Genomic DNA, 21,675 nt, shown 5'->3' with positions numbered 1-21,675 from the left:
TTTAGAACACTATTTCAACAATGTAAACTCCAAGTCATATTCAATCATCACGGATTTACCTAAAGTTAACAACGATAATATCTTCACTCATACAAAAACCAATTTTCAAACATTGCTACAGGTTGACAAGAACAACTCACCTTCGAGGGTATCTTTAGAGCAGCTTCATCAAGGGAATCAACAATCAGTGGTCGTAAAACCCATCCTTCAATTACGAATCGGCAGATATGGGTTGGTCCGGGGAGAAAGGGGGAGGAGAATTGGGAGCAAAAGTAGAAAATGATTAAAAAACGATTTTGCATGCTCTTGATGGTCCGGGGAGAGAGGGGGAGGAGGATTGAGAGGAGAATTGCATAGATATTAAAGATATTAGGGATTAAGAGCAGGATTGATATTAAAGATATTAGGATATTAAGGATTGAAAGCAGGATTGAGGAGAAAGAGAAATAGGGGGTTAAAGAGAGGATACTCTCCAGAGGTACACATCAGCTTTTTGGATGATGTGGGAAATTTTTGTATACATGAATAAAATATGATGAGGTGGCATTGGGAGTCTATTTTAAATATATATAATAGATTCTATTTAAAAATAATACCATAAATATATTAGTGAAATCAAGGAAAGGAATAAACAAGGAAAGCTACTTGGTTGTAGTCAAAAGGCAGCCAGAAACAAAGAAATATAAAGGGGATTACTTTTTTTTGTTTTTATTTTATTTTTGGTGTTAAATATAATGTAAAATAAGTGCAAAATTGATTTATAAAATGATGATTTTTTTTTTGTAGATTTAATAATAATAATAATAATAATAATAATAATAATAATAATAATAATAATAATAATAATAATAATAATAATAATAATAATAATAATAATAATAATAGTAATATTAATTGAATTTTTTTTAATTGTTTAGACAAAATTAGGGTAATGTGTATGTCTCCATCTAATTATTTATGTAGAAGAAAAATAAATATAAGGATTTAAACTTTGTCCATATATAAATTATATAAATTGTGAAAGTAATCAATTCTTAATGCAATAGCGCAGGTCTAAGCATATAAAAGGGAAAGGCATATGAAATTTCAATGTGTAAGTGATGTAATGTGGATTGGTTACCGATGTGTAGATCGACGCGAATGAAAAAATGATCGTACTCGGATTGGTTACATATACGTAGATAGATATGAACGAAAAATATAGTTCATAGACCATAAGCAGATCTAATTTATAATGTTAATAAAAAGGATATATATATATAAGATGCATGATTTATGCGTGTTATGCATTATAGCATGTACAACAAGAATTGTTGAGCATAAGTAAAGTATGAGTGAAGATTAAGAATTATAAATAAATTCTTATTTCATCTCTTTAGTTCTCTGATGCTTATGACTTCTTTTATATCTTATGTGACCCTTTTGTGTGGGGTGAACTATTTAAACAAAGTCTTATTTGAAATGATTATTTTCCTTCCTTTTCCTTTATTACGTATATCTTGAGAATTTATCGGGGTGTCGTGTATATACTTTTCAAACGTCAAAATACTAGACACTCTTGTAATTTAGAGATGAGTTTGTTTATCATTACTTGGAAGAATAACAAGTTCTGGACACTTTTGTAATTTATAACTCCTATTGATCAACTTTCAAGAATAAAGATTGCCCCAGTTTGAGACGTCTAAACTTTGTAAACCTTGAACTTATGCTAATATATATATATATATATATTCTCCCCAACTTTTTTCTGTACTACTCCTCCATGTTTTCAGTGCATTAGGATAGTCTAATTTTTGCCTAAATCACATTTTCTAGTTTTCAACCTAATGAATCCATTTTTCAACTAGTTGTTTTTGTTCAAGCATAATATCTTTTGACCGCATCTGAATTCACTAGGAGTGGAACTTCCTCTCCACCCATATTTGTAAGCATTAGAGTTCATCCAGAGAAAGCATTGTTTACAACATATGGTCATTCCTAGTTCGAGATCCATTTTTTGCGAGAATCCTTTTGGATGGGCAATATTTTCTTTAACATTAAGTCATCTTCTTGAAACTTTCGAGGAAGACACAAAGCTATCATCTTTTTTGGTATAGTTGACAATGAAACAAAGCTATCATCATTTTTTCTTCTATGATATTCAATTGGTCAAATCGTGATTGAGTCACTCTGTCTCTTCTAGTTTTTTTTCTATCAAAACTCTAATTGAAGGAATTTTAACTTAAATGAGAAGTTTTGTTTCCATTCCATACACCAATGAGAAATGAGTTTCCCCGTTGAAGTGCGAGCAAAGGTTCTATAGCCATGTAATGCTCTTCCATGTTTTCAGTCCATTAGGATAGTCTAATTTTTGCCTATGTCATATTTTCCGGTTTTCAACCTAGCGAACCCATTTTTGAACCATTTGTTTTTTGTTCAAGCATAATATCTTTTGATCGCATCTGAATTTACTAGGAGTGGAACTTCCTCTCCACCCATCTTTGTGAGTATTAGAGCTCCTCCAGAGAAAGCCTTTTTTACAACATATGGTCTCTCATAGTTCGGGATCCATTTTTCGCGAGAATAATTTTGGATGGGCAATATTTTCTTTAACATTAAGTCTTCTTCTTGAAACTCTCGAGGAAGACACAAAGCTATCATCTTTTTTGGGATAGTTAACAATGAAACAAAGCTATCATCATTTTTCTTCTATGAGATTCAATTGGTCAAATCGTGATTGAGGCCACTCTGCCTCTTCTAGTTTTTTTTTTCTATCAAAACTCTAATCGAGGGAATTTCAACTAAAATGGGAAGTTCGTTTCCATTTCGTACACCAATGAGAAATGAGTTTCCCCCATTGAGGTGCGAACAGAGGTTATATACTCATGTAATGCAAAAGGAAGCATTTCATGCCAATCTTTATATGTCTCTACCATATTTTGAATGATTTTCTTGATATTCTTATTTGTTGTCCCTACATCCCCACTCATCTTCGAACAATATGGTGAAAAATTATGGTATTAAATTATGAAACTATCACAAAACTCCTTCATCAATTTGTTTTTCAAATTGGTAGCGTTATCGGTGATAATTTTATTTGACAAGCTATATTGACAAATCAATTCTCTTTTGATGAATCTGACAACCATGATCCTCGTCACATTGGCATAAGAAGCGACTTCAACCCATTTTGTGAAATAATCAATAGCGACTAGGATTTATCAGTGTCCATTTGAAGCCTTGGGCTCAATGAGTCAAATAACATCCATTCCCCACATTGAAAATGGTCATGGTGACGTAAAAAAATTCAAAGAGGTTGGCGTTACATGTGCTTTATCGGCATAAACATGACATTTATGACATTTATTCACGTAATTAAAATAATCAGACTCCATGGTCAACCAATAATAGCTAGCCCTCAAGATTTTTCTTGTCATTGCATGCTCATTTGCATTTGTTCCTAAAGAACCTTCATGAACCTCCCAAATGATTTTCTCTGCTTCAGTTTTACCAACACATCTGAGAAACACCATAGCATGATTTCTCTTATAAAACACATTATCATTTAAGAAGAAATTCATTGACAACCTCCTTATAACCCTTTAGTCATTCTCTGAAATGCCCATGGGATATTCCTTTTTCCTAACATAGGATTTGATATCATGAAACCATGACATATCCTTCTATTGCTAGACAGTAAACTAGCTTGTCTCGTTTTTTAATTTAAATGATTGGCATATCCTGATCATTGCTTATTTTTATCATTGACGACAATGTGGCCAACACGTCAACAAACTGGTTATCTTCTTTAGCAATATGATGGAAAACGACTTTCTTAATATTTTCTGTCAACTTTTTAATATCTGTAGCATATGGAATCAATTTTGCATCTCGAGTTTCCCATTTTCCTCTTATTTGATGAATGACCAAGGTTGAGTCTCCATATAACTCAAGCATTTTTACTTTCGATTCAATGGTTGCTTTCAATGACCACGACACATGCCTCATATTTTTCCATATTGTTTGTGCAGTCAAAACACAACCTAGAAGTAAAAGGAGTCAACTGGTTCTCTATAGAAATCAAAATGGCTTCAATTTCATGCCATAATATGTATCACATACCAAAGCCCATTTTTCTTTATCCAAAAATTATTTTTCTTCAAATAAAGTAAGTATATCTTCTTTAGGGAATTCAAACTGCATTGATTGATAATCTTCTATAGTTTGATGAGCCAAATATGATGTCAATGCATTTTCTTTGATAGCCTTCTATGTGACATACACCCGATCATATTTTAATAACATATGCCAACGAGCAATCCTTCTAGTAAGATCAACTTTGCAAAAATGTACATGATTGAATCCATTTTAGACACCAATCAGGTTGTATGGCATAACATGTATTGTCTTAATCGACAAGTAGCTCATCCTAATGCAAAACATGTTCGTTCAAGCAATGAATATAGCGAACTTCTTCCTTAAATAATAAATGATGTATTCCTTCTTACCATATTCATCATGTTGCCCTAGTACACAATGCATCGACTCATCAAGTACAGTTAAGTACATAATAAGCGATTTTCCAAGAACATGAGGCGCATAAATTGGAGGTTTTAACAAGTACTGCTTAATCTTTTCAAAAACCTCATGACAATTTTCATTTCATTCAACTTTTTGATCTTTACTCGACAATTTAAAAATGGACTCACATTTTATAGTGAGATGTGATATGAACCTAACAATATAATTTAATCTACCTAAGAACCCACAAACTTCTTTTTACGTGCGAGGTGCTGGAATTTCTTGTATTGCTCGTACTTTTTCTTGATCTACTTCAATCCTCTTTTGGCTAGCAATAAATCCAAGTAACTTGTTTGGTCTCACACAAAAAGTGCATTTATCTAGGTTTAATCGAAGTTTTTTCTTCCTCAATTGTGCGAATAGCTTCTAAAGGTTAACAACATGGTCTTCTTTAGTTCTAGACTTTGCAATCATATCGGCCACATAAATCTCTATCTCCTTATGCATCATTTCATGGAACAAAGTAACCATCACCCTCTGGTAAGTTGCTCCAATATTCTTAATTCCGAGTGACATTACTTTATAACAAAAAGTTCCCCATCTTGCGATACATGTGGTTTTCTCCATATCCTTAGGGGTCATCTTGATTTGGTTGTACCTTGAGAAACCATCCATAAAAGAGAATAGAAAATATTGAGCAGTGTTATCCACCAAGACATCAACATGACGCAATGGGAAGTCATCTTTAAAATTATTAGTTCTATTTAAATCCTAATAATCAACACACATCCGAACCTTTCCATCCTTCTTTAGAAGTGGGACGATGTTAGCAACCCATTGAGGATACTTGGCCACCGCTAAGAAACCTGCATCAAATTGCTTCTTGAACTTTTCTCTAATTTTAAGCGACATTTTAGGCCTCATCCTCCTCAATTTCTGTTTAATAGGGGTACATTTAGGCTTGAGTGGCGACTTATGTTCAACTATGTTATTATCTAGCTCAATCATATCCTGATATGACCATGCAAAGATGTCCACATTGTCAAACAAAAGTTTAACCAACTTTCCTCACTCTCTTTCTTTCATGGAGACACCAATTTTTTGTCATTTTTTAGTTCCCAAATTGATCACCTCGATGGATTCTTGATGGAGCTGAATCATCTAATTTTCTTGTTCCACTAGTCTCACTAGTTTGAGGGAAGAATCATAATCATCTTCACAATCTTCATCAACATGATTAATTGGGAATTCAAAATTACATGAACGAATCCTAACAATGCTACTTTCAAAGGAACCATTTTTTTATCTGCATTTTTCAATTAATGACAAAAAAAGGAAAAAAATGAATAAAGGTTTAAGAAATTAGAGAATAATATTTGGAGAATTCAAAATGCATTTATTGATAACAAATACGATTTTGAAATACATGTATGCCCTAATATTGAGTTGACCTAAAGCCTTGGGCAGAGCAAAAGGATTTGAAAATACATAATTACTTTGAACATTAACCAAAAACCACGGGAAACTCAATAATCTTCCAATTCTTAAGACTTGTGTTTGGAGGACAAGGAACACATAATTGAAAGCACCATCATTATATCATTCTTGCACTCTAAAAGCTTTCTCGAATGATGCAAATGAGAATCTTCTCTGTATTTGGTGCTCGATTTTCCAAACGAGCCATCTTGTTCTCCCTTTTATCTTTTGCGACTCTATCCTTGTAAACTTTGGTAGGTATATATCTCAACCCATATCTATCATTATTCTCATAGAATTCCAACAATTTCCTTAATTTTACAACACCTCCCTTTTCCAACATGGCTTTTGCAGATATCAAAAAGGTAGTAGACAATTTCGGTTCTTCGTATGAGACCTTTCACCCACGAAGACAAGATTTGCAATATCCAATGCCTAGAAACAAGTCTCTATGGCATCCTCTATAGCTATAGTATAGCCCATAGAAGATAAATGGCTTACTAGCATGTCCTCCTTGCCAAAGATTATTATCAGTTTTTTGTCTACTATAAACATCAACTTTTGATGCAAAATGGACATCACTACTCCAAAAGTGTGAATCCATGGCCTCCCCAAAATTCAACTATATGTTGATTTTATATCCATTACTTGGAAATTTATTTCAAAAGTATGTGGTCCGACTTGAATTGGCAGGTTAACCTCGCCAATGACCTCTCTCTTTGATCCATCAAATGCTTTAACTATCATAGAGCAAGGCTTTATATAGGATCAATTAACATAGAGTTTTGATAGTGTTGATTGCGACATAACTTTCAACGATAGACCAATGTCAAATAGAACTCTTGTGAGGAAATGATCCTGACACCTCACATAGATGTGTAGTGCTTTATTGTGCATCGTTTCCTCTATTGGTAACTCATTGTCAGTGAAATTCAAACAGCTACTAGCAGTGATGTTATCAAAGACTCCATCAAATTGCTCAATAGTAATATCATGAGTAACATGAACCTCATTTAAAACTTTAATATCGCCTCCCTTTGTGGTTCATAGTTCAATAATAGGGAAATAATTGTTATCTTGGAAAGAGTTTGATTTAGCTGATCCAACACTTTATATTCACTTTGTATGATAAATTTTAAGAATTCATTAGCTTCCTCATTAGACATTTCCTTTTTGCAAGCCTCTTGTTTTTTCATATTATGACTTAAAGCTTTCTTTCCTTTTCCTTTCACTCCATATCCTTCATCTTTTCTAAGTTGCTCAAGGACATAAGCTCGGTCACTTCGAGTCATGCCACCAATTCCTGAGATATTAGTGACATTTGTTTCTTTGGGCCTAGAGCTACCACTTTACTTGTTTTCTACATGAGCGCCGACATGAATTGTGACATCATAATTCTATGGAACTAAATTTGTTCTTTTGTAAGGAAAAGCAGTTGGCACTTGAATAGTAATGGGTTTTGGCCTATTTGGAGTGGCTTGATATCCTTTTTTCTATAATGGATCTCCAAGGGTCTTGGAAAAGTTTTTTTACTTTTGATGTGAGACTCAAGGGTCAATACATGATTATCATCATTTGCACGAGTTATCTCTTTTATGTGATTGTCCATCAATTCTTGAAGAAACTTCTTGAACTCTTCATAATCTTTGGGGTGTTCACCATTTGGGTGAGAATTACATTTGTCACTCTCATTACAACCCTCATCAACCAAGTTTAACTTGAACATTTCAGAAGAAAAAAATAAAATAAAATCACTCCCATGGAGTTTTTACATCTCATGTATTCTCAACAAGATATTGATCTTCACTTTCCTCAACAACATTGAAAAATGAATTTACATGGCTTGGTAGAGGGTTATTTTCCACGTTAGGCTTGTCTTCTTTGAAGGTCGGCCATTTTGCATTGATTAATTCTTGTACTTTAGCTTTTAAGGTTTGTCAATCTTCAATTGAATGCCCTTTAGCTCATGCACGATACTCACACTTGACATTTGAATTATACAATTTTGGGAATGATGGTTCCAAGGGTTCATTGGTCTTATAACCACCATTGAATTTTGGAGTAGGTGAGGCAAAAATTGACTAAATGTTATAGGAATTGGGTCAAAAAGGGTTAAATTTTTTTCTCGATTGGTTAGTGGCTTGTTTGAATTTTGATTCTAGTGGCTTGGTTATGGAAACATGGCATGTGGTGGTTGGATAAGAGATGGCTGATAATAAGGTGACCTTAGAGGGTTGGATTGAAGATATGGGACTTGTGAAGCTTCAACAACATATAGGTAGGACATTTGGGGTAATAGTGGCTAGAAACTTGCAGGTCGAAGATAATTTATGGGTGGATGATAGGAGGCCCCTAGATTTACCATAACAACATTGACATCCCCTTCCCTCTTTTTTGCGAACCCAGTTATAGGTTTCTTTGCATTGTTCATTACACTAGCAATTTTTCCATTCTTCATACCACTACAATGATCATGTCAGAAAAATTTGATGATGCACTTCCGATCATTCTATCATAAAAAGGTGATTGAAGGGTATCTATGAAGACAACTACCATTTCTTTTTCTAATAGAGGCGGTTCTACATGAGTAGTCAATTCCTTCCATCGTTGAACATATTCTTTAAATGTTTCATTGTTTGTCTTCACCAGGTTTGTAACTATATTCTGTTAGGAGCCGTATCAATGTTATGCTAAATTGTTTCAAGAGAGAATCCGCCAAATCCTTCAAAGAGTGAAACGAGACATTTTTAGATGTGTATACCAACTTGAGGCTACCCCACTTAAATTATCTTGGAAAAGTGAACCAGGAGCTTATCGTTATGTGCATGAGAGGACACTTTCCTACAATACATGGTCAAATGTTTTATCAGGCAAGTAATCCCTTTATAGTTGTCAAAATCTGGAAATTTGAATTATGGCGGTACGACCACGTCGGGAACGAGATAAAGATCAAATGCATTACTTGAACTTAGATAACTCCTTCCTTCTACATCTCTCAATCTATCTTCAATAACTTGTTTTTTAGCGTCGGGTAGTTGACTTTCAATTGGAATGTCCATTCTAGACTTACCAACCGTTGGAAGCATGGAAACGTGGGTAGTTTGGAGATTCGAGGAGTTTCACTAGCCAAAGTGCGAGTGAACTTATGGTGGAGTGTTCACTATAGGTGCAATTAGAAGTGTATTGATACCATTGACATAACTAGGTCGGGATTTTACCTTTTTGTACGACACTTTTTTCACTTCACCATGAGTTTTCTTTGTAAATTTTTTGATGACGCTATATCTTTTTTTCTTACCCTTTTTGTATCATTGGATTTTGTTATAGTCAACCTAAGTCTTTTTCTTCTCTTATTTTTTAATAATATTTTTTGAGGTGTTGCACTTAATTGATGCTTCTATATCTTATTAGCCTTGAAAAAATTTAACTAAACCTATATAATTAATATGTTTTATAATGCGAGATTATTTATTTATATTTTGACTTTATTTTTTTTATAAAATTGAGAAACTTGAAAAATTCTATTAATCTAAGTGATTTTCAATTTACTACTGTTTTTTAAGAAATTTAAACTCGGTACTTAATATTATAAAGTTAGACTTTTACTACGAAGTTAACACATAAAAAAATATTTATTTATTTTACTGTTAGTTATGTCTATGTAACTAGTTGCATAAAACTTTTTTTTATTAATAATTTTCTATTATTGTTTTAAGAGATAAATAATTTTGAGAAAAATTAATAATTAATTTAAAAATAAATGAAAAATGTTATGTCAAAAATACATGCACTTATCTTTTTATGAATTAGAATCCTCTTTATTTATGCAATGAGATTTACATGATATATATGAATCAATATTGTATAAATTTATAAATTATGATTAGTTTTTGAAAATGTATACTATATTTAAATTAATTAGTTTTTCTATTCTTTTATTTTTTATAACTTTTTCTATATATTCTTAATTATATGTTCAACGATTTTTCGTGGTTAATTATTCCTCAATGTATGAATTATTATTTACAATACTATAGGGAAAAAATACTACAAAATTACATTTAAATTTTTATATTTTTCTTTACTTTTTACTTCTTTGTTATCGAGTATTTAATACTATTAAAAGAAAATTTTATCTTGTACTCCACATTTATATTCATACCGATATTTTATACAAACTGCTTATTTTATCTTTTTCTTTCTTTTTAAAAAAAAAATATATAAATACTTCTATTCCACTAAATTCAACTTGGATTCCATAAATTATAAAAAAAAAAAAGTTATTCGAAATACATGTTTCAGGAAATTTGAACAATATTGCTAGTCACACCACACAAATTTTTTTATAAAAACAAAATACCAAAAATGTCTTTGTTTATATATAATGATCTTTAAACATATCTTCTTCACCATTCATAACCTTATAACTTACATATCACAACTCATCCATAACCCACCCATCATAACTCATAATCATTCAAAACTCACATCACTCACTCATAACTTAAAGCCCATAAGTCTCCTCTTCATATTATGGTTAAAGCCACCCACACAAGGTATGTTTATTCATTTGTGTTTGAGTTCGTTTTTTTTTTTCTTCAAAATCTGGGGATTTTATGTGAACTGAGTTCATGTGTAATGTAAAAATTTCAAAATATGGGGATTGTACATGAACTTAGTTCATGTACGTTGTAAATATTTCTAAGTCTGAGGATTGTACGTGAACTGAGTTAACGTACATGTATCCAATGAAATTTAAGAGTGCACATGCAATACGTGAACTCAATTCACGTACACATACGTGAATTGAGTTTGAATATGCAAACTCACTCTGCCCAGAAACATACGTGAACTCAGTTTGCGTATGCAAACTCAATCTGCGTAAAACCTACATGAACTGACTTCAATTGCGTGAACTCAATTTGCGTACGTGAACTGAGTTCACGTAGGTTCTACGCAGATTGCGTTTGCGTACACAAACTAAGTTCACGTGTGTTTCTGAACATAATGAATTTGCATACGCAACTAAGTTCACATACGTAGGTTTCCAGGTTTGTGTAAAAAACCAGTTTCATGAAAACAAGAACAACAACTACATATTATAAAAAAAACAAGAACAAGATTGATGCAAACCTGATGTATATGAGAGACTATGAAGATGTCGAAGTTGTTAAAAATGGAGGAAGAAGGAGAAAAAGGTGTGAGATAAAAGGATGAATATGAGTGCGAGGTAGAAGATGAAGATAGAAAAAGTGGTTAGGTTTGAAGATGAAGATATAATGAGAGATTAGGGTTAAAAATGTTACAAATAAGAAAGGGTATTTTAGGTATTTTGTTTTTCTAAAAAAATTGAGCGGCGTGGGTAGCAAAAAAGGGGGTGTGAGTAGCAAAATTGAAATTTGAATTATGTTTATCATAGAACTTTTTTCAAGTTTTTTGGTCCATAAATGTGTTTTAGGAAATAAAACATTGTGTGTCGGAAAACTTGAAAACTAAAAAAAATTTCAAATTTTTTGAAACATAAATATGTTCAAAATTCAAAATTTGTGCTCCCAAATTTTTTTTGAAGTTATTCAAAATACAAATATTTTTAGAAAAAACTTGAATTTTTTTTTTTTGGAAACACAAATGTTTTTATAAAATTCAAATTTTATGTAATGAAAAATATTTTTAAGTTTTTAGGAACACAAACATGAACAAATCAACATTAATTTAGGAGTATGAAGTAAAAATTTCCTATGAAAACTACAATATTTATGTAACTAAGTATTTTGTATCATTTAGTAAAAAAAAATCATTTGTATCGTTGAGTGGTTTGTTTATAATTTATATTAAGAATTAAAAAAATCATAAACAACAAAAAATAAACTATGACTTCTTTAAATAATTATATCCTGATATCTTAAAAAACTTAATTAATAATATCTTTAATTTAGGAGGAAAAATCTTCTACTTGACCACCTTTAAGACAAGTTGATACTTGACCGCCTTCTTTTGTTTGACCAAATTTGGCGACATATATTCTCAATAATTACTGTATTAATTGCTTGTTAGTGATATATTATTTTAATTTTAAATATAAATAAAAATTATTAAAAAAATTGATATATTTAATTTAAAATTTGATTAAATATTTCAATTTTTAACCTATTTTTTTATTTTATATTTGAAATAGAAGTAAATATTAATAATAATAAACAAAAAATATATATATTCAAATTGCGACATTATCATTATTTTGAGAGAAAAAGTTACTATTTAACTATATATATATAATATTAGATGCAACAATTGTCCATTTCAGGTGGGGTACCCTTATTTACAGCTAATAACTTTTTGATTTTAATCGCTAAAATTGTATAAAGGAAAACAAAAAATATTCTATCGACAAAATTAAAAAACAAAAAAGACCGGAGAGATACAATAACAGTAGCTAAAAAGTATACATGCGTTTGCCGGGAGTCGAACCCGGGTCTATTGCTTGGAAGGCAATTTTCCTAACCGTTGGACTACAAACGCGCCTGTTGTCAAAATAAAATAAAGTCGCCTGTTGTACATTAGCATTGTTTATTGGGTGCTAAATTTGGTAGCATATTTCTCAACATTGACCAAATTAATTATTGGGTGCTAAATTTGGTGGCACATTTCTCAACATTGACCAAATTAATGATAAATTATACAAAGTAATTCTTATATTTGACATACGTATTTGGACAAAAATAGAAAAATAATAATTAAATACTTTTTTTTTGTTTAAATGTATTATTTATTATTTTTTCTGTTAAATTATAAGTTATTTTATAATGTTAGTATAATATTAATTATTTTGTCATTAATATATTTTTATTTATTATGTATTAATTTATCAAATAACTATATTTAAGTAAAAATAACTTATTTTATCTGTAAAATCAATAGTTATTGTACTATATAATTAGGGGCTCACTCACACACACGTCACATACGTCTTGAAGCAGTGCGTGATAGAAGGGTTCTGAAATCGAAAAATACAGAAAAGAGAGATTTGATAACTCAGAATGGCACTACCAAAGGCAAAGGAGATCGTATCTTCCAATCCCGTCGTCGTTTTCAGGTCATGCAGTTTTCTATTAATTCATTCTTTGTGATGTGTTTGTAACAACAACGCTCGATGACTCACTCGATCATTTTTGCTTTTGCAGCAAATCCTATTGCCCTTTCTGCGTCCAAGTCAAAAAACTATTCACTAATTTGGGCGTCACTTTCAAGGCCATTGAACTCGATTCTGAATGTGCGTCATTCTTTTCCATCCCTTTTTATTTATTTTTTATTTTTTATTTTTTTTCCCATTTGCGAATTCTTACACGTCATTCGCTTCTGCATCATTTTGAATCTAAACTATATCGTTGATGTATTGTTTTATTTTGCTACATATATTTTATTTCGATTTTCTAAGAGACAAAATTGATTTAACCTCTTTTCGGTGTTTTAACATAGACTTGGTTTTTCGTTGAAGTATAATTGATTTTCACATTTTTTTGGGTTTTCTGAGATATCATTTTTTATTTATTTGAAGTATAATTGCTTTGGACATGTTTGTTTTTTCTTTTAGATTAAATAGTTTGTTTTGCTTTCAGAATTGATTTTTACTTGAAGTGTGATTTGAAGTTGTATGCAAAGTTGATTTTTAGTTTAAAATTTGAGATTAAAAACTATGCACTGACCGTGTAATATTATTTTACATTAACAACTAATTACAATTTACCGGTGCATAAAACATATGTTTAACTTCCCTTTTTAGTTTTTAATTTGATGTGTGGTCAACGTATGATTGATTGTTAATGTAAACTAATTTTACACTGACAGTTCATAGTTCTAAATTTCTTTGATTATCTCACTTTTATGACTGGTCCACTTTTAAATTATTTATGCTTAATTAACTTTTAACTAAAATCAAAAACCAATAGACACATGTAATTTTGACTGGTCCATTTTTCTTATACCCTCTTTGTAATGAAATGTCAAACATTATTTTGTCCCCACATTTTAGTGAGAGTTTGGGAATTTAAAATTGTCAAACATTTTTTATTTGTTTTAATTTTACCTGTATCTATCATGTTTGGGTTTTTGCTGGCTCCCCTTTGGTCAATCAATATGGTCATGTAGTTGGACTCAATGAAATAAATAAAACTCATTTTTCTAGTCAAACTGGCACTATCATGCAAAATCACAAAACAGCTTTATTTTGAATATTTTGCCCACATTAGGTGTTTAGGTTGCAGTGATTACCATTTTCTCCCTGCAAGATGACAGCAAATCAGGGAATGTCATATATTGTTTAGGGATGTCGAAATCATTTGATATCAGTGTCATTCCTCTTGTAAATAGTATTTAATAGCTTTGTATTGTGTTCATTGTTAGACACATTATGGGCATTATATTCTGCTTTTCACACCTAATCATTTATTTGCATCACTTTGGTGTGTGTTTTGTTACTGGGAGGGCAATTTTTTTGCATTGTCTATAAAGTAGCAGTTGCGATCATGGGTTCAGGCAAGATTTAAAGTAGCAGTTGCAATCAAGGTCGCGTTAAGGATTTCACAATTTCAGCTATTACGGTTTTTGCGTTACGGTTGCAATCATTGTGTTGTGAATTAATCACAACTTTGCACAAATCTTATTAAAATCATTTGTATTGTATAATATTGGTTAAGATATGAGAGAAGGTCAGAACTAGAGAAGAAAGTAAGGTAGTGTTTAGACCTATTCTGAAAATGTATTACGTCGACATGAAAAAACGGAATTCTCGAATTTGTTTTTTATAAACGGCGTTTTGTTGTGGGCATTTTTTGTGATTTTTCTCCACTTCGTAAAAACAGGGAATAACAGTATTGACCGCTACTTATACCTTTTTGTCATGGCCGTTTTTTCTTTCACATACCGTTTTTTAAAACCTTTGGGTTTATGTTTGTTTTCTGTGAAACGCTGGATAATGTCTAATTTTGTTCTATTTAGCAGCAATGAATTTTCACTAAACTGTATAAGGTATCTTCATTTACTAGCATTAGTAAATGATTCCTATCAGTACCGGGGAATGAACCTGGAAAATATTGAGAATTAGTAACCTGTGCTGGATCAGGGATTGATTTTTCACAAAGTTATAGCTCCATAGTTGTTTTCTGAATAAGCAAATAGTAGTATTTACTTTTCACATAGGAATATGGGAATCTATGCATAAAATGGGGTGGAATTGACTAGTAATTGGTTCTCCCTGTGTTAATAATATGGTTCTGCCTTCCTATATTTTATTGCTTTTGTTTATTCTTTTCATGATTTTCATGTGTTTTGTCTGTGAATTAACCGAAGTGGTTTGACATTATGCAGCTGATGGAAGTGAGATCCAAGGAGCATTAGCTGAGTGGACTGGTCAGAGGACTGTGCCAAGTGTTTTTATTGGTGGAAACCACATCGGCGGCTGCGACGGTAAGATTTAGTTTATTTTATTATGTATCAGGCTTACAGATTAAAGCGAGTAATATCAACTGTTGATAAACAAATTAATGTTTGATATTGTATACACATGCATAACAATTGTTAAAATATCAATCAACTTTTGATTTTCTCATTTTACTAACTTTAGTGGAGCCCAATCCTTTTCTTATAAATATGCGCAAGTTTCTTAATCATTTGGTTTCATTTCATACAATTTATGGAATTGTTTTCTTGATCCTTCTGTTTCTATGCAGCAACAACTAACTTGCACAACCAGGGTAAGCTGGTATCCCTGCTGGCGTCTGCTGGAGCTGTTTCTGGGTCAACTTCTTAAAGAGGAGCTGGAATTCTGGTTACAAAGTTAAGTACTGTAATAAAAATGCTCAAGTAAGAGTAGATGTAACTCAATACCCTGAAACTTGTGTTTATTCTTGTGATTCTCTCTAAAGTTTGAACTACAACTTAATCAATTAAGTCTATTATACTTTAAGTTTTGGGGTATTGACAGCAGTTATACTGTTATATATATTCACCTCAAAATGTTTCAACTAGGAACTTATTTTTGTGACTAACCAAAAGAGCCCTGATCGAAAGTGCTAGTAAGAATGTTACTCGATTGAGCTCTACCAATTAAGAGATTTTAACACTCAAGCTCTGATAAGCATGTTAATGAGAATGTTAATGAGAAACGCCAATCCTAGAGTACAGTGGTGTGGGCATGATTTGGTTCGGGAAAGGAAACTGAACTGGATGACAGTTCTTGCAAAACGTGTGGATTCTATGGTTAGGATCACTTTGGTTTTAATTTCGGTACTACTTCTATGTTGAACTGTCAAAAAACGTCTAATATTAGGCTTTGTATTAAAATAAGTTTTTTAAAGCTCCAGTTCATTATTTCTTTGAGTTTAGGAGAGGGTGTTCAGTGGACTTATATGCTTCCAATATTTTGTTAATTTTGTGATTTTTTTTGAAATATTTTAAAATTTATTTTTTTCTGAAAAGATTGTGAAAAAATTTAAAAAATAATTCTCAAAAAATATCAAATTGTTTTAATAATTAAAAAAGTTTCAAAAAAAATTATAAATAATTTCTCAAAAAATATTGAAACCTTTTAATTAGTGAATTTTAAGAAAAAAATCGAATAAAATTATTTCTCGAAAGAAAATAAATAAATAAATGATTTTTGTTTTGAAAAAGTGAGTCTATAGACTTACTAAATCCACATTTTTTAAAAAAAAAGATTCTTTTGACACTTCTGTTCTAGAAATAATGAAAAGAAAAAATTAGACTTAATTGTAGTTTTGGTCCCTATATTTTAGCTGAATCGCAAAAGTAGTCACTCTATTTTGTTTCTCCCTAGTTTTGGTCCAAAATTTGATGAAATTTTATTTTTTAAAGTCGTACTACACCACTTATGATCATAGATTTCAGGTACAATTGTTACAAATGAGATCTCGAGGTATGATGTGACTTAAATAAATACAAAAAAAAATGAAATTTCATCAATTTTGGACCAAAATTATATTTGAGGGACCAAAACTGGAGAAAAATAAAATGGGGGGACTACTTTCGCGATTAAGCTAAAATAGGGGGACTAAAACTGCAATTAAACCAAAAAATGATAATTTTATATATATATGGACTTACAATATGTGGATCGAGGTCAATAATTAGTGGGTTTGTCGAATTGACATATCTACTTCTATGTTAATGAACTTGTTAAATCAATTTTAAAACTACTTCTAGATACCTAACTGATTCAAAAAATTGTTTAAAACCTAGTCCTAGTGGGTTCACAAACTAGTTTTTTTAGTTCTAAATTAGTTTTAGAGTATTTTACCATGCACCCCCACATTTAAACATGTCACCTCCTCAATCATCATGTAATTAAAATTTTGTCCTTCTATAAAATCTTCAATTTTTTTACCACTCATTTTTTCACCTTTTCTTTCGAAACTTTAAAGAATTCATCATAACTTTTGAATATTTCTAAATTTTTTAAATAAAAAATGTAAGTGCACTCGGATTTTTCCTACCTTTGAAATACTTCTTTTTTTCAAATTTTTTAGAGTTTTGAATCTTTTGAAATAGAAAATTTCCAGATTTAGAAACTTGCGAAACTGTTCAAATTTAAAAACTTTTGAAACTTTCTAAAATTTCGAAATGTAATCCTTATTTCGAAAATTTGAAACTTCCAAAAATATTCAAAACTTTCGGAAGTTTCAAATTTTCGAAATTAAGGATTACATTTCGAAAATTTGGAAAGTTTAGGAAGTTTTCAAATTTGAAAAGATTCGAAAATTTCCAAATTTAAAAAATTTCTCTATTTCAAAAGTTTCAGATTGCTCGAAACTTTTGAAAATCTGAAAAATTTCTATTTCGAAATTTTTGAATTGTTAGAAACTTTTGTAAAAATTTATTTAGAAGGTATGAAAAATTCAAGTACCACTTACTTTTTTATTTCTAGAATTTGAAAATATTCAAAAATTATGGTGAATTCTTTAAAGTTTTGAAAGAGGGAGTGAAAAAAAATAAGTGGTAAAATAAATTGAAGGTTTTACAGAAGGACAAAATTGTATTTTTCATATCGATTGAGGGGTGACAAGTTTAAGTGCGGGGGTGCATGATAGAATTATCTTAGTTTTAGACCGTTCAGAAAGTACAGTCTCTAATCTATACGGGTTCAAATCGATTCAATTGTTGTATAAACTAGAAGCAGGTTCTAGAAGAATATCATTGATGAAAACATGGAAAAATCTCATGTCATTATAAAACAAAATCAGATTTTAATACCCTCAAGTTGAAGGAAAATTAATCGTGGGAGAGTTATATTCACCAATAAAATTCATTTAATTTTTCAACATAAAAAATATATAAGTGGCGTTCAAGAAATTTTAATGGTGAGATAATTATAATCTCAGTATGTTTGATTCAAATATCAGAGTACCACATCCAATAAAATCATCCACTATTAATGAAAGGAGTTGTCAACGTGTTGGATAAGCATATTAATGAGAAACGCCAATCCAAATAGGAACTTATTTAGATTCAAAATGTTCCCCTCAAAATGTTTCCACTAGGAACTTATTTTTGTGACTAACCAAAAGAGCCCTGATCGAAAGTGCTAGTAAGAATGTTACTCGATTGGGCTCCACCAATTAAGAGATTTTAACACTCAAGCTCTGATAAGCATATTAATGAGAAACGCCAATCCTAGAGTACAATGGTGTGGGCATGGTTTGGTTCGGGAAAAAAAACTGATCTGGATGACAGTTCTTGCAAAACGTGTGGATTTTATGGTTACGTTCACTGTGGTTTTAATATCTGTACTACTTCTATGTTGAACTGTTAAAAAAACTCCAAGTTTCAAGGTTTCCTTTTAAAATTACTTTTACTAAGTCTATAATATTAGGTTTTTTATTAAAATAATTTTTTTTTAAAATTTTGGTCTATTATTTCATTGGACTTAGGAGTTTATAGGTCTATAATATTTTGTTAAATTTAAAACTTTTCAAAAAATTTAATTTTTTTGATAAAATTTTGTGGAAAAATTTTAAAAAAAAATTAAACTTTTTATGAATTAAAAAAATTTCGAAAAAAAATTACAAATAATTTCTCGAAAAAAATTAAAACTTTTTTATCGTTGAATTTTAAGAACAAATAAAATTATTTCTCAAAAAAAATAAACAAAATATCGATTTTTTTTTTGAAAAAGTAAGCCTCTAGCCCACTAAAATTTAGGGGGCTTTTTTTATAGTATTGGAGGCTTTTTTTTTAGCCGTTTTAATTATAAATTTTTTTGTCTTTCTAATATGTGGGTTGAGGTCAATAATCAATGGACTTATGAAATTGACAATCTACTTTTATGTTTATGAACTTGTTAAATCAATTTTAAAATTGTGTCTAGATACTTAATTGTTTTAAATAAATAGTTCACAAACTAATTTTTTAGTTCTGAATTAGTTTTAGACAGTTCAGAGACTGCAATATCTAATCTAACGGGTTCAATTATTGCGTAAACTAGAAGCAGGGAAGAATATCACTGTCAGAACTAATGAAAACCAGTAGAAAAGTCTCATGTCATTATAAAATAAAATCATATTTAAATACTCTCACGTCGAATGACAATTAATTGTGGGAGGGTTATATTCATCATTTTACTATTAAAATTCATTTAATTTTTCAACATAAAAAATATATAAATCGGGTCCAAAAAAATTTAATGTGAGATAATTATAATCTCATTATGTTTGATTCAAACATCAGTGCACCCGGATCCAATAAAATCATCCACTATTAATGAAACGAGTTGTCAACGTCATGTTTGGATATTGGGCCAAAATCCACGTGTCTGTGATAAACCAAACCCTTTTAGTTCTACAATGTTTCAAGAGATTTTTTTTCTTTCAATTTTGCTCTCTCAACATCATAAAGTATCCAAATATGACAAGTTAATGTAGATCATGATAGGACACTAAATCGTGGCAGCAAGGCATTCACCCGATCCCAGTTGAGAAATGAATTGATATCTTCAGAGACTGAAAATGAAGTTCAATACACAGACATTTCGATTGGCACGCGCGTCTTGGTCAAATTCCCGATAAGTTGGTGAAGAGTAGACATCTTTATTTTTCATAAGAAATTAAAATGTCTATTACTATAGTTTTGGTGTATAAATATTTAATTAAATTAACCAGCACAACTTTACTTCCACCTTATATATACTCTGTCACGAAGATGTAATATGACTCTTATTTTCTTGTCTGTAATCAATTTTTTTTCAACTTTTCAATCACTCACCTTGAATATTCTAAAGACACTACTTTAATTCTGAAAGGAGAACATAGAAACTCACAACTACTTCAAAACAAGTGAAAACATTAGATATGTGGAATTAAGAATCGACATGAAAATAAGAAGTAACTTCTTGTGGTTTTGTAAAAGCTCCTTCAAAATTATATATATAGAATATCATAGAGCAATGTTGTAGCAATTAAAATAGACGGAAGAGATCAATGATATTGTTAAATTGGCAGTGAAACTTAGCCTTGTTTGGATTGATGGAATATAATCGAATGGAGTGGCATGAAGACATATTTCATTGTTTGGATTTCTTAAAAATGAATAGAGTAGAATGAATTTTATTAGAACGAAACCTTTTAATATTATAATTTCTATTATTACCTTTATCTATTTCTTCGCCACTTTTTCTACATAAGTGGTCTCCACTCTCCACTCTCCAATTTCTTTTATGGTGTACTATTGCAGGTGGTCGGCTTCAGGGATGCTATATTGTTATTTCAGTTTTTTTATTTGCTTCCATCGCGGGTGCTTAGAATTTTTACTGATGGAATTGTTTGGTGTTTTTTTTATAAACTTATTTTTATAAAATTTTAAGAGAGTATTTATCCTCTATTTTATTTTATTTTATAATTTTAATTTTTTATTTATTCATTTATTTATGATATTTACATAATTGATATAAAATAATTCAAATTGATCAAACCTACGGAGTTTTTAAGTGCAAAAATATAAGTTTAATATTACAACTTATTAGTATAAGAAATATATTTGTTGCACATTTCAAAATTAAATTTTATAATAACAAAATATTGCAAAAGAGAGTGGAAGATTGTTGCCAAAAAAGGAGAAAGTTGTTGCGAAAGAAGGGGGAACGTTGTTGCATGAGGATCTTTTCGATATCATAAGTAAGAGATGGACACCATAAACATAATCCACACACTAGAAACATAATTGGAGAAGCAAAAAAATTAGAGAAAGGGAAAATAAGGAGAAACAATTTCGAAACTTAGGAGTGCTTGAAACTAAAATAAATTGTCTCAAATTTTGGAGCAAAAAAAATCATAATCTTTGAGAGTTTTATTTCTTTTTTCTTTAATTGATGAAGACTATTATTATTTACTTTATTTTCTATATGTCAATGAGTAACTAAAATCTCTTCTAGGGTATTTGGTAAATTTTGTGATTAAGATACCTTCGTATTATGTGTTAGTTTGAAATTCTAGTTTTAATTTAAATTTTGGTTGTTTATCTCAATTAAATTATTCCATGCTTTATTTACATGTTTGAAATGACCAAACTTTATATGCCTTAATCAATCAACTGACTAATGACCAACCACAATTAATTGATAGATCTATAAGATAATTGAGATTATGATTCTATGATGAAACATAAATATTAATCTTTCAATCATTCAGCCTCTTG

The 21,675-nt window shown here is 30.4% G+C and overlaps 1 protein-coding gene and 1 non-coding gene across 2 annotated transcripts; one reads left to right on the top strand and one right to left on the bottom strand.

Moving 5' to 3' along the window:
- Window positions 1-12,423: 12,423 nt before the first annotated feature.
- Window positions 12,424-12,495, bottom strand: TRNAG-UCC (transfer RNA glycine (anticodon UCC)). Its single transcript has one exon. It is a non-coding gene; the product is annotated as a tRNA-Gly (tRNA).
- A 440-nt stretch (window positions 12,496-12,935) lies between these two features.
- On the top strand, window positions 12,936-16,003 carry GRX (glutaredoxin). Its single transcript, NM_001365170.1, has 4 exons — window positions 12,936-13,069; window positions 13,158-13,246; window positions 15,340-15,438; window positions 15,702-16,003. Exons 1-4 carry the CDS (start codon window positions 13,014-13,016, stop codon window positions 15,779-15,781), a joined length of 324 nt encoding a protein of 107 aa, NP_001352099.1. The 5' UTR covers window positions 12,936-13,013; the 3' UTR covers window positions 15,782-16,003.
- Window positions 16,004-21,675: the final 5,672 nt, after the last annotated feature.

This window comes from Cicer arietinum, chromosome 3 (genome assembly GCF_000331145.2).
Source record: "Cicer arietinum cultivar CDC Frontier isolate Library 1 chromosome 3, Cicar.CDCFrontier_v2.0, whole genome shotgun sequence".
In the NCBI taxonomy this organism is placed as follows: domain Eukaryota; kingdom Viridiplantae; phylum Streptophyta; class Magnoliopsida; order Fabales; family Fabaceae; genus Cicer; species Cicer arietinum.
Note: the sequence above shows the minus strand (reverse complement) of the source record. Positions and strands in the feature narration are given on the sequence as shown.

Coding starts and splice junctions, on each gene's coding strand:
- GRX (NM_001365170.1), top strand. CDS start 13,014: ATGGCACTACCAAAGGCAAAGGAGATCGTATCTTCCAATCCCGTCGTC. Junction 13,247..15,339: donor CATTGAACTCGATTCTGAAT/GTGCGTCATTCT, acceptor GACATTATGCAG/CTGATGGAAGTGAGATCCAA. Junction 15,439..15,701: donor CCACATCGGCGGCTGCGACG/GTAAGATTTAGT, acceptor GTTTCTATGCAG/CAACAACTAACTTGCACAAC.